Source organism: Myxine glutinosa, chromosome 1 (genome assembly GCF_964187855.1).
Source record: "Myxine glutinosa chromosome 1, kmMyxGlut1.1, whole genome shotgun sequence".
In the NCBI taxonomy this organism is placed as follows: Eukaryota; Metazoa; Chordata; class Myxini; order Myxiniformes; family Myxinidae; genus Myxine; species Myxine glutinosa.
The window spans coordinates 170,666,965-170,680,358 of record NC_136261.1 but is presented as its reverse complement, the minus strand read 5'-3'; the positions used below and the strand labels follow the sequence as shown (position 1 = coordinate 170,680,358).

Sequence of the window (13,394 nt, the reverse complement as noted above, 5' to 3'; positions counted from 1 at the left end):
TCGCTCTGACTGAATTGGGACAATGTTTTTATGTTTTTAATTGAATTACTATCCGTAATGGCGCACGCTCTCACGGGAGCTCCGGAAGGTCGTATATCGCAGTTACGATGAATCGCAAATTAGTTTTTATTAGTTTTAAAACATAGTTTAACGCCAACATAGCGCCAACATAGTTTGCAAACGTGAAATAAATGAATACGCTCTCAAATGTGCCGTCCGAGGCAGAGTCTGTTCGCCACGTTCGGCACACGTGATAGCTCGCTGCTCTCTGATTGGTTGAATCGTTTTTTGGACATAGCTCGGTAACTGCTTGTCCGATTAATTTCAAACCTTGAAAAGGCACATCCTCGGGTCCCCAGCAATATACCTGGCAAGTTTCAAGTATATCGGACTGGTAGTTGTCGAGAAACAGCGGTCACAGACAAACATACATACAAACATACAAACATACAAACATACAAACATACAAACATACAAACATACACACAGAGATTGCTGGAATTATAGATAGATAAAGGCCGGTATACTGTATATTCACTCTACTTTGTGGGGAAAATCTTGCTGATCCGTTTGGCTTCCACTCCTATGAAAGTAATCAATGTAGTTCAAGTCTTTCGGCTATCTACACCAGAAGACCAGAAGAAAACCATCATTGGTTTGAAAAACCATCAGACACTTCCCCAAAGCTCCAGAGTATCCCAGGACCACTGTGATTAATATTGTATTTCCTTCTTCAAAATTGATTGGTCGAATCCTCACCTCACAAAAAGCATCAGTGCCCATTTAACCAGAAATCAGAAGCCTTTTTTTTTTTCCTTTTTTTGTTTGTATACTGAATCGAGGCTTGTGAAAGAGCTAACATTTATTTCACAAACAAATCAACCAGACAAACAAAATATATAAAAAGAGGGAGCGGAAGACAAGATGGGGAGAGAAGGGGAAGCACACAAACACAACATTTGAGAGCAGGGAGAAGTGTGGGAGGGAGAGGGCTTGGGGGGAGAAGGAAGGCGCGGGAAGGGGGGGGGGGGGGAGGAAAGGTATAAAACACAAGGGGACCAAAGACTTCCAGGACAGAAGTTGGTATTTAAAAAAAAAAATGTAAAAAAAATAAAACATTTATGAGTACCTCAGTCTTCCATGAGCCTCGACATTGTATAAATAATAAATCTGTCACACCTCTCTTCAATGAGCCGAGATCTTGTCTACAAGAAAAAAAAGGCAGACCATGCCCTATTGGCCATAAAATGTATGGTTTGAATTAATAAGCATAAATAACCCTAAATATATTAATAATCCCAAATAAGTTCATGCTAAAATACTTTTGAATCATTTGTACCGTGCATATGAATTATTTGTACAATCTTCAAGTGGCAATTTAAATTATATTTCATGTTCTCAAATAAGGTCACGAATGCACACAATAAGTCTCAGTCCGGTCAGTCTTTTGGGACTGCCACTGGTAACATGTAACCCAGTACTACCTGCCGCATGGTCGGGTTGTCGGCGACTAAACCGACTACACTCACTGGCTTTTCTAGTGGGGAGGGTGACTGTGACACCCTGCCAGGACCAAAAACAACACCTGGCATAGGGCGGATGATCTTCCGTAGGAAGCCAATAGCCATCCAGTAAGGAGATGATGTCTCTTAAAAAACACCCATCCGGCTTGGACCGGTTTAAGTCATACCAAAGACTTTTAAAATGATACGTGCTGCTTCATTGCTTGAAAAGGATAGAGCATGGACAATCCCTATCGGTTGGCATCCATGGAGAGGAGGAAATTCCTCTTGAGGAAATAGTCTGGAGGCACTTCCAGGAAATGTGACAGTAGGGGTACACTCATGTTACAAGCTGGCAACAATGTTTTTCTGAAAGCCCAGACCTCTAGGAACCCAAAAAGTCTTGTTGCCAGCTTGGGAAATGGTTTGGACCAGATTTGTGGCCATTTTTCAAAATGGCCGCCTACATTTTTGGTGTTTTCTAATATTTGAGCTCTAGAACTTATATCTGGCTGTCTTAAAGGTCTCTAGGGTTATGACCTTATAACATATAGTCATACAACAATCCTCACCCAAATTGGGGTGCATGGCATATCTATAAGTGGTTTTATTGAAGCAAAAAGGCAAAAATATGCCTGAAAAACGCCTTCATTTTGATTTTTCCAAATCACTAAATTGCATACTGTGAAGTTGTTCTTTGGTCAATTTCTTTCAAAATAGTTTTAAAATTTGCCCAGATCCCTCCTCTTCATTAGCAAATCTTCAGGAATATACCCAAGTTCTCAGAAAATATGTTTTATGCATGATCAGCTACCCCTACCCCCTAAATCACAAAACGTGCCAATTTTCAATATTTCCAGATTCCAACCAATATCATTGTTGTATGACTTTTTCTCATCATGATAGGTCCAAATTAACTTACTCTATGTGATTAGGTGTTAATAAAAATTGAATTTCACACTTTAGTGAAAATCCAAGATGGCTGCCAAATGGCCAATAAAATATAATATTTCACATTATGACGTTAAGTTAAGGTAATGCAGTCTACCATTTGATACCAACACATTTTTGAGACATAATATATTGCAATAATGATACTTTCCTTTGTATCCTTCCTCAGGTCCTGCCCGAATCATCATTTTAACATAATTGTTGTGTTAACAATGTACTATAACATGCTTGTTGCATGTGCTGTAAATAGCTTTCAGTGTTGTGGTAGACATAGTCTTTGTCTCTTTCCAGATATGAATGAAGATGGAACCTGTAGCTGTGATAGGCGGGAGACGGAAGAGAGAATCAGTTGCACTGGACATCGACTGGAGCACATGCTTCATTTGCCAAGGCAACAGAAAAAATGAAAAGACAACCAAGCCCACAGATGTTGGTCTCGAACGCTTTAAAGACTGTGTGATTACGAGACAGAAATACCATGACCATGAGTACATCTCAACACTTGACAGAATACAGAGTATTGACCTTGATGATGAAAAAGAACACATAGTATGGCACAGGGGCTGTTATTCAAAGTTTACACATGCCAACCATATTGAGAGACTGAAAAATCGGCATGAAAAGGAAGCAAAGGACTCGTGTGACCAACCATCTACATGCATTCGCCCCTCTTCTAGAGCATCAGTTGCTTCAGTGTCCTGGGACAAATGTATTTTCTGTCAGGAGGATAAGGCAGGAAAGCAATTGAGGAATGTAGCCACTTTAGAGACCTCAGACAGAATACTAAATGATGCTCAAAAGAACAAGATTATGAGATGCCGGTTGGCAGGAATAAGTGACCTAATAGCTGCTGAAGGGAAGTACCACCTTCCTTGTTATGTAACCTTCAGGAGGAAGTCTGAGTCAACTGTGGTAGAAGAAGGCCCAGAATATCCACCAGATGTTTGTTTCAACAAAATGATCGAGGAGGTGGATGCTGGGCTGTCTGGAGGAGACATCTATACCATGAAAACCATCTGGCACCAATACTGTTACATGATGAGAAGAGACTTCAGTGTCTGTGTGGAGCAATGTGACCGACAGAGTTACAAAGCATTCAAGAACAAAGTCAAAAGGGTATTAGGAGATAGGGCAGATTTTGTACAGTCCATGAATCAACAGGATTCACTTCTAGTCTTCCCACTAATTCAAACAGGTATTGTTGTTCAGAACTTAGCAGAGATGGCAGATGAGCTAGAACAAAGTGAGATACAAGATTCTGATGAAACCTCCCAGCACATTCCATCTTTCTCAGCCGAAACAAAGGACAATGAACTCTTGAGTTGGCTTTACAGAGTGGCAGTCAAAATGAGAAATGACATCAAGACAATGCCAGGACACTCAGATATTGGAGACATCAATACTGAAAGTGCACAGAAGGTGGTTCCTGAAAGCCTTTACATTTTCCTACGCCTGCTGTGTGATTGTGACAGCATATTTGAAGATTCTGAAGGGACCTCCGAAGGTGATGATGATGGAGAAAGCAAAAGGATTTTGAGCATAGCACAGGACATAGTATGTTTGGCATCTGGTGGCAGAAAGCAGACACCAAAACAACTAGGGCTAGCTCTCACTGTTCACCAAGCAACAAGGTCCAAGGACTTGGTGCAACTAATGCATGCTGCAGGACATGGTGTTAGTTATGAAACTGTAAGAAGAGCTGACACTGCCCTTGCAAACTCTGTCTTGGCCAGATATGTTGAGCAAAACAACACAATAATACCCCTGAATTTTGCACAAGCTACCTACCAAGGATACATCAGATATGCTAATGATAACATTGACATCATAGAGGAGACCCTTGACGGTCAAGGCTCCTTTCATGCCTCACAGTCTGCTGCCTTTCGAAGAAGCATACCTGGCGAAAAGACCATTGCACCTGATGTCAAGTCAAGCAGTAGCAGATCTGTAACTGTGCCAGAGCATTTCAATGAGATTCAACCTTCAGGCATGGGCACCCAGAAACCCGAAGCAACATTTCCAGTAGCTGTGAAAGCTGATTGGTATATGGAATCGGATGCCCAGGTTATCTCTGAGGCTATGGCCATAGATGTGTCATGGCTCCTTGCACGTCAGTCTCACACCGAGGACCAGCATGTTCCAGGCTGGACAGCATTTAACCAGCGTGTGTCTGATGTGAATCCAGCAAAGACTACAGTAGGGCCTATGCCGATAATCAATGAGCCTGCACATGAGTTTGACACCATCTGGACAGTGATTCAAAACTGCCAAAGGATGACTGAATCGTCCAATGCAATCGTCCAAGGAATCCCCAATCCAACAACATCCGGCTGGTACCTTGAGGACAACCAGCTGATGCCCCGTCTCATGACCAAGGAAGGGCTCACAGCAGAATGTGTCAAAATTGCGACGTGTGCATGTACCTCAAAGGCCCGTCCATGTCTAACTGGCAGGTGCAACTGTAGGAAAAATGGATTGCGGTGCACATTGGCATGCAAATGTGCAGACTTATGCAGGAACCCCCTCAATGACTCTGATAGTGATTAGACGACATGCATGGAAACTTGAGTATATTCCATAATGTCATATTGTTACTATGCTGGCTGTATTTAACGTAATGTAACCAATCTATGATTCAGTTGTATTTCACAAAGTATTACTAGACTAAGTTTAGTATTTGGAGTATTTGGTTCTACTAGTCTTTGATTTACTAAGCTCAATATGACATAATGTCAATAGTCTATTATGCTACTGTATTCCACATAGCATTACACGTCCATGATTTGACTGCATTCAAATAGTGTTACTAGTCTTTAGTTAGGCTGTATTTGACATAATGTAACTAGTCTTGCTTCAGCTCTGTTCCACCAATGTATTACTAGTCTATGATATGACTGTATCCCACATTCTGTCACTTATGTATGAATAGCCAGATTAGCTTGTTGGGTATGACTTTGTTAATTCAGTGCCAAATATTTGTTTAGTTTAAAGGTGCAAGCATTGCATTGACGTTTGTATTGTTTGGATCAGTGTAACATAATAATGTTTGCATTATGTATTCAAGTTATGTATGTTTATTTTTGTTTTACATTAAATAATATAGCTTATATTTTACAATCTTCTATGTCTTCATTTATGTAAGTGCCTTGTTTGTCAGCTATGTTGGAACTAATATACTCCGCAAACAAGGCACTTCCAAATCCACACTACTTTCCTGAAATTCAAATGTTATAAAACATAAATTTTACATAAAGTCCCCCTCTAAAATAATACATCTTCAACTCATCAAGACTCTTTCACATACATGTGACCTATAGAATAGTAGTGCCTCATATATTTAGTATAAATGGAACATTTTAGAAGTGCCTCTGAATGAAATTGCAGTCTTATGGTCTCACGCCACCAAATATTCTATGGCCATTTGGCAGCCATCTTGGATTTTCACTAAAGTGTGAAATTCAATTTTTATTAACACCTAATCACATAGAGTAAGTTAATTTGGACCTATCATGATGAGAAAAAGTCATACAACAATGATATTGGTTGGAATCTGGAAATATTGAAAATTGGCACGTTTTGTGATTTAGGGGGTAGGGGTAGCTGATCATGCATAAAACATATTTTCTGAGAACTTGGGTATATTCCTGAAGATTTGCTAATGAAGAGGAGGGATCTGGGCAAATTTTAAAACTATTTTGAAAGAAATTGACCAAAGAACAACTTCACAGTATGCAATTTAGTGATTTGGAAAAATCAAAATGAAGGCGTTTTTCAGGCATATTTTTGCCTTTTTGCTTCAATAAAACCACTTATAGATATGCCATGCACCCCAATTTGGGTGAGGATTGTTGTATGACTATATGTTATAAGGTCATAACCCTAGAGACCTTTAAGACAGCCAGATATAAGTTCTAGAGCTCAAATATTAGAAAACACCAAAAATGTAGGCGGCCATTTTGAAAAATGGCCACAAATCTGGTCCAAACCATTTCCCAAGCTGGCAACAAGACTTTTTGGGTTCCTAGAGGTCTGGGCTTTCAGAAAAACATTGTTGCCAGCTTGTAACATGAGTGTACCCCTACCACCTTTTCTAGGCCACTTTTGGGGATATGCCTCCAGACTAAAATGCCTGCTGAGCACAGTGAGAAAAGCATCGCCATTGTTGTGACGTCGCTGCTACCCAGAGTATCCCGGGAAGTGATGGGAGTGACGGCACTTTCCCCAAGCTCAACAGCTGTGTTAAGTGTTTGTCTTGTTGGTTGTTATCTCCATTTGCAGGTTTCTGAAGGTGGGACCTATGATGAATCCATCATAAGCCACCCAGGTCGAAAAGTATCCACCTTCGTGTTTGTGTGTGTGTGTGTGTGTGTGTGTGTGTGTGTGTGTGTGTGTGTGTATGTGTATATGTGTGTATGTGTGTTTGTGTATGTCTGTGTGTGTGTGTGTGTGTGTGTTTGTGTGTGTGTGTGTGTGTGTGTGTGTGTGTCTGTGTACAACAACAACAACAGGCATTTTAAGGCCATTTTCCCTGCAAGAGCGAGGGTTAGCCTTGCGGTCCCCATGACGATCTTCTCCATTTTGCCCTATTTTCTGCATCTCCCCTTGTTAACCCCCTCGCCCGCATTTCTTCTTCGACCATCTTTAGCCAAGTCTTTCTCGGTCTTCCCCGTCCTCTACTTCCTTCTACATTCATTTCCATCACTCTTCTCAACCAGTCACTTTCATCCTTCCTCAACACATGACCAAACCATCTCAAACTGTTTCTCTTCACAGCATCCATCACAGGCTCTATTCCCATCATCTTTCGCAATTCATCATTTGTCTTCCTCTCTCTCAACGATACTCCACACATCCACCGAACCATTCGCATTTCCACCCTTTCCAGCCTTCGTTGCTGCTCTACGTTCAATACCCATGTCTCGCTCCCATAAATCATAACACTTCTCGCACATGCAGCATACACCTTTCCCTTCAGCTTCAACGACACTCCTCTCCTCGTCAGCACGCCACTCAGTTCCCAAAACTTCTTCCATGCACATCTCACTCCAGCAACCGTTGCCGAGTCTGATCCACCTTCTCCATTCAGCATGTCTCATAGGTAACAAAATGTTTTCACACCTTCCAGCTTCACGCCATCTCCAAGATCCAACTCAACATTTCCTCCATCTGCAGCTCCCTCTGTGCACACCTTGCACTTGAATGTAGCTGCAACACTGGTTAATGACCCTCTCAAACCACTACATTTTTGATGAACCCACTCAGCGCACATTGTACATTGAATGGAGTTCACTCCAACACCCTTCCTGCACACAGCACACGGCCACTTCCCAGTTCTTTCCACCTCACCACATGCTTTACCACTTGCCATCACCTTCGTTTTTCCGATATTCACCTTCAGACCTTTTGTCTCCATACATTCCTTCCACTTGTTCATCTTCTCCTTCAGTCCATCCATACTTTCTGCAATCAACACCAGATCATCTGCATACAACAACTCCCATGGTAAACCCTCCTTTACGTTCCGAGCCAGGACCTCCATCACAGCTACAAATAGTAGTGGACTTAGTACCGACCCCTGATGCACTCCCACCTTCACCTCAAACTCACCACTGTTCCCGTCCTTCGTCCTTACAGCTGTGCGCGCTCTTTTGTACATTGCCATCACTACTCTGATCAACCATTCCTCCACTCCTAACTTCCTCAATGCCCATGTCACGACTTCACGTGGAACCCTATCGAATGCTTTCTCCAGATCAACAAACCCAAGAAACAACTTCTTCCTCTTCTCCATGTACTTCTCCTGCAACTGCCTCACAATAAAAAGCGCGTCTGTCGTTCCTCTTCCTGGCATAAATCCAAACTGCATTTCGTCAATCTTCACTTTCTTCCTTATCCTCCTCTCCAACACCATTTCCAATACCTTCATTCCATGCTCCAATAACTATCGCTCGATACGAGCCACAGTCCAGAGGGTCACCTTTCCTCTTGTATAGAGGGACGAGGGTACTCAGTTCCCAAGCCACTGGAATGCGGCCTTCTTTCACCACCAGATTACAGATCTCTGTCATTCTCTTCACACCCCAACTTCCTGCTGCCTTCAACATATCTCCCACAACTCCCGTCGGCCCTCCCGCTTTTCTACTCTTCATTGCTTTTATCGCTTCCTCAACTTCCTTCTCAGTTATCTTCTCTGCCGGTCCTAAAACTGGGTTACTCTCCATGTTGCCATCCCATTCATTCTCTGTATTCAACAGCATTTCCATATATCTTTTCCATCTTCCTTTAATTCCATCTGGGTGCACAACGATTTGTCCCACTTCATCCTTCAAGCAACTCACCCCCATCACATCGCACCTCTCTTTCGCTATCTGCTTTGCAATCCTGAATACTGCTCTCTGACCCTCTTCCAACTCCAAGCGTTCTCAGAACATTTTCCTCCATGCCTCCTGCGCCTTTGCTACCTCTTTCTTTGCACCCTTCTTGGCTGCCTTATAACTTTCATGCTCTGCCTTTTCTGCCCCGATACCCTTCACCTTCTGCCACTCCTTGAACTTCTTCCTCTTCTCGTCAATCTTCTTTCCAACTTCCTCATCCCACCACCATGTTTCCGAGTGCCTCTGTGGTCCTTTTGTCCATCCACATACCTCACCAACGGCTCCCAACAGACTAGCTTTCATTGCCATCCAACCAGTTTCAAGCTCAACCACATCATCCTCTACCCAACTCAGCCTCTCTTTTAATGCCTCCCTTACTGTCACCTCTTTCAACCTCCACACCTTCATTCTCGGTTGGTACTTCACCCGCCGAGCTCTCCTCGCACCTTTCACCCTTATGTCGCAGACAACCAAGTGGTGCTGTGAAACAGCCTCCTCCCCCGGGATCACCTTTGTGTCCCGGAGGTGCCCCCTATCTCGCCTACGCACCATCAGGTAGTCAACGGTTGTCGTCGACCCACCTGACGTGTATGTAACAAGCTTATTATCCTCTTTCTGGAACTGAGTATTACAAATCAACAATCAGCTCCATCAGCAAACTCCAAAATCCTTTCACCTTCTCCATTTCTCACTCCATATCCACAACCCCCATGAACTCCTTCAAAACCGTCCATACTCCTTCCCACATGTCCCACATTTAGGTCTCCTCCTACCACAACAACTTCCTCATCTTTCACGTTTTCCATCAGCTTCTCCATCGCACACCAGAACTTGTCCTTCTCTTCATCGCTTCTTCTTCATCGCTGTCTTCATGTCTGTGTGTCTGTGAATAAAAGAGAGAGATAGAATTGTGAGGAACAGAAATTTAAAAACGAGATGTGTGTGTGTGTGTATGTTTGTGTTTGTGTATGTTTGTGTGTGTTTCAGCTCCATTACGAGCCTTAGATAATGTATTTTTAAAAATACAAGGCAAGCATTAAACCTTATTTATTCGAATAAATACTCAGCACACAGGGTAGTCTCTCAGGACTCAGTTTGAAATGGAGGAAACTCTCTCAGGACCCAGTTTGAAATGGAGGAAACTCGCACTTTGTTGTCCAGATTTGCTGGAAAATGTTCCACTGCATTGTCAATTGTGTTGCAACAGGCACTTTACACTTAGCATCACCTGGTCTTTATTTTGGGAGTATTTTTGTCCATGAAACATGATCCCTGCTCGTTCTCATGGCTGCTATTGAACATGAAGGACAAACTAAGGGTCAAGTGATGTCAATTTCATGTGACGTCACATTGACTGTATTCTGGTTTGATGTGACTGGACCATACTCAAGAGGTGTAACGTTATTGTCATACTAGCCCAGGTAACATCATAATGAGTGTACCGTGAGCCCATGCTGGCCAGGGCTGCCCCAGATTTTTTAAATAATGAGAAGAAAGACCCATTGATATGAAAGATTCCAATGTACACTAACCAAGTGTACTCCTGTTTGCTATTCGCAGTCGGTGACAAAGAAATGGACAAAGACAGCCAGCAGGTAAGTCTCTGTACTTGGCATCATTTTGTATTCTATCATATAAGATAGCAGTATAAATATCTGTGTATGATAATTCACATTCTGATTATCATTAATGCAGTCAGATGAATGCATTAAACCATAATTATCCGCACGTTATTGTGGGGCCTGCTGGTGAAAGATTGGCCCAAGTCTTTCACGAACTGGCTGGCCAGGCCTGACGTTCGACTGAGGTTAGGACTGGAATTTGGAATCTGCCCACGGGGCTGGCGATAGCTCTTCTCGTCTTCGCGAAGGACACCATGGGATCCTTAACGTCCACCAACAAATGTACACTGGCGTCCCGTCTGCAAAAAGTCCATCCGAGGGACGGCAGACACATTGATGAATCGCCCTGTCTGTGAAACACCGCGATGGCAGTTTATAGCTGGGTCGGAATTCAAAACCCAGGCTGGACATCTTAGAGGAGAGTGCGATTGCAAATAGTGAACTGATAATGTTACATGAATGACCTCAATAATGCCATAGGTTTTATATTATAAATAGTGGGTGTAGACAATGTTAAACTATTATGACAATGGCTATCACAATGATTGCAAGAGTAATTGATGGCGAAGAGTGGAATGAAGATCATAATGAACTTTATTTTGTGTTCCACAGCTTACTTTTAAGGAACAAAATGCGGTGAAGAAGAAGGAGGAGTCCCTGAAGATTTAGAGACATTTTCCATCTGGCTCATTATGAATGATATGATCGATGTCCTTTGGTTAGTCCAAGGCGAGAGTTGATCATTCCATGGATGGGCCATTTTTAGCTTGACCTTGATGTTTTCTTATTATTTTGTTTTGCATCCAATTACATCCTCTAAAACCCAAATTTACGAACTCCTCCTATCCTTTATTTTCATCGCAGTCGACATTGTCTACATGCTTTATAGTTTGTTGCTAAACTTACTTTTGCTCATTGTAAAGGGGGTAGCAGTAATAGGCAGTGTTCAGTAACCATCGTACACGCTCAGGATATTGCTAGATCTCATTCGCCCCATCCCTATTATAGTAGTTGTCTGATGTATAATTCACCAATATCTTTGGATTTTATTTTCCTGTTTTTAAGAAATAAATACATAATCTTTCTCTGTGGCTGTAATGAAATTGTACTGTATCGGTTGGTAGTCAAGCATGCACACGCTAGTGCAGTATTTGTGACTTTATATGACACAAAACACCTGGATTGATAAGATTTGTTTTCAATATCATGTGTCTTTGAGTGGAAAAATAATCTTATTTAAAAGAAAGATAATTTTTATAACAGAACTTACTTAAACTTAAAAGACTCTTCTTCCTTAAAAGAACAGAACAGAACAGGAAGAACACAAACACAAAGCAAAGAAACACACCAACAGCAGGGTAGAGGGACACAACAACAGAGGGACACTTGGAGGATGAATGACAATAAGTGAAGTTATGACGACGATGACCACTCCCTTTTTGCATCTTCACATGCGTATGGCTGCCAAGCAGTTTCGTGGCTATTGGGCACAATTCTGGATGGGTCGCCATTCCAACGCAAGATATTTGAATGGCTCATTCATCCCAGTAAGTTGGTACTCAATTTTCCGACCTCAGAAGGATGACAGACTGAGTCAACCCAACTGGTGTTAATTCAACAGATTGACAGGGGCTCGAACTCAGGACCCTGGAGACATAGAGGCCATCGGATTGTCTGCATTTAACAGGCCCAAAGATTCAGCTCCATGGAGGGAAAGTGCAATCATTTTGAAGGCCTTGTTTTCCAAGGCATCAAGATATGAAAGCTGTAATGCAAGGGTGCCAGCCAAAAAGTAAGAGCAGTATTCCATGGAACTGAAGGTGAAGGCCTTATGAATGTAGGTCTTCGCCAAATTCAAACTTGTTTGAAGTTCGGAGTTGCCAATAAAAGACTTAATGGGGATGCCCAGTCAGTAGCTGGCTTTGGAGGCCATCTTTGATATATACTTTGCCAAAGATGGATCATGGCTATTGCTGAGGCCCAAAGGTTTGAGGGGCTGATTTTCATCAAGAGGTTTTTATGACAAAGTAAATGGGAATGTTTGCTAGACGGTCCTTTTATCAAGAGGTTTGAGTGAAAGTATAGGTTTTGCCAGTGTTGAAAATATATATTTCAAGCTTTGGACCAGCTCCTGGCTCTTTCAAGGTCTTCAGAAAGAGAAGAGGGTGCTGCTTGCTTATTTAAAGGATGAGGGATGTTAGGGTAGCGAGTGCAGTCTTCAACAAACATAAAGGGGATTTTTCAGAGAATCAGAAGGATCGTTGATTAAGATTAGAAATGGGATGGGGGCCTAGAACACTGCGTTGCAGCGCACTCCAGCCTTGACAGGGAGATGAGAAGAAAGGATTCGATTTTGAATTAGATTTTAGTGAAGATCCGGATCTGATAATGTTTTAAGTGATTCTCCACCATTGAGTGATGAGGCCATAAACAATATATAGCATGATATTTCAAAAAGTTATTGACAGAATCGGACAACACTTGGTGGACAGGTTCGGTGTGTGACAACGATGATTGCTTCGATTTTGGTGAAAATCCAGATCTGAATACGGATATGAGAATTTTTTTTCAGTGATTTTTAAACATTGAGAGATGGGACCAAAAATGGTATAAAGATGTTTCAAAAAGTACAAAAAAGTAGTAAAAAAAATAGTTGAATTTTTTTTTTTTTATAGTTTCAAGAAGTTAGACATATTTTTGACAAAACTTGGTTTTTGTTTCGTATTCAGCCTGTGACTGCTGGTTGCATCATTATCTGGGAGCGTAGCCGTGCTGCTGATGCAGTGCCCCTGTTACCATTAAGCTAATACTAATTTTGCCGACCTCGGAAGGATGACAGACTGAGTCAACCCACCTGGTGTTATGTCAATGGCATGACAGGGGCACAAACTCAGGAACCTAAGATCTCAAGCTAGCCACCTTAACTGGTAAGTCAACACCAGACT

At 42.0% G+C, this 13,394-nt stretch overlaps 1 protein-coding gene across 1 annotated transcript in view; it reads left to right on the top strand.

Moving 5' to 3' along the window:
- Positions 1–11,534, top strand: part of FSTL1 (follistatin like 1) — a 54,075-nt gene extending 42,541 nt beyond the window's left edge. The window contains exons 10-11 of the mRNA XM_078771496.1: positions 10,388–10,422; positions 11,062–11,534. Coding sequence (XP_078627622.1) covers positions 10,388–10,422; positions 11,062–11,118 — 92 coding nt within the window. The 3' untranslated portion in view covers positions 11,119–11,534. The remainder of the gene's footprint in view (positions 1–10,387; positions 10,423–11,061) is intronic.
- Positions 11,535–13,394: the final 1,860 nt, after the last annotated feature.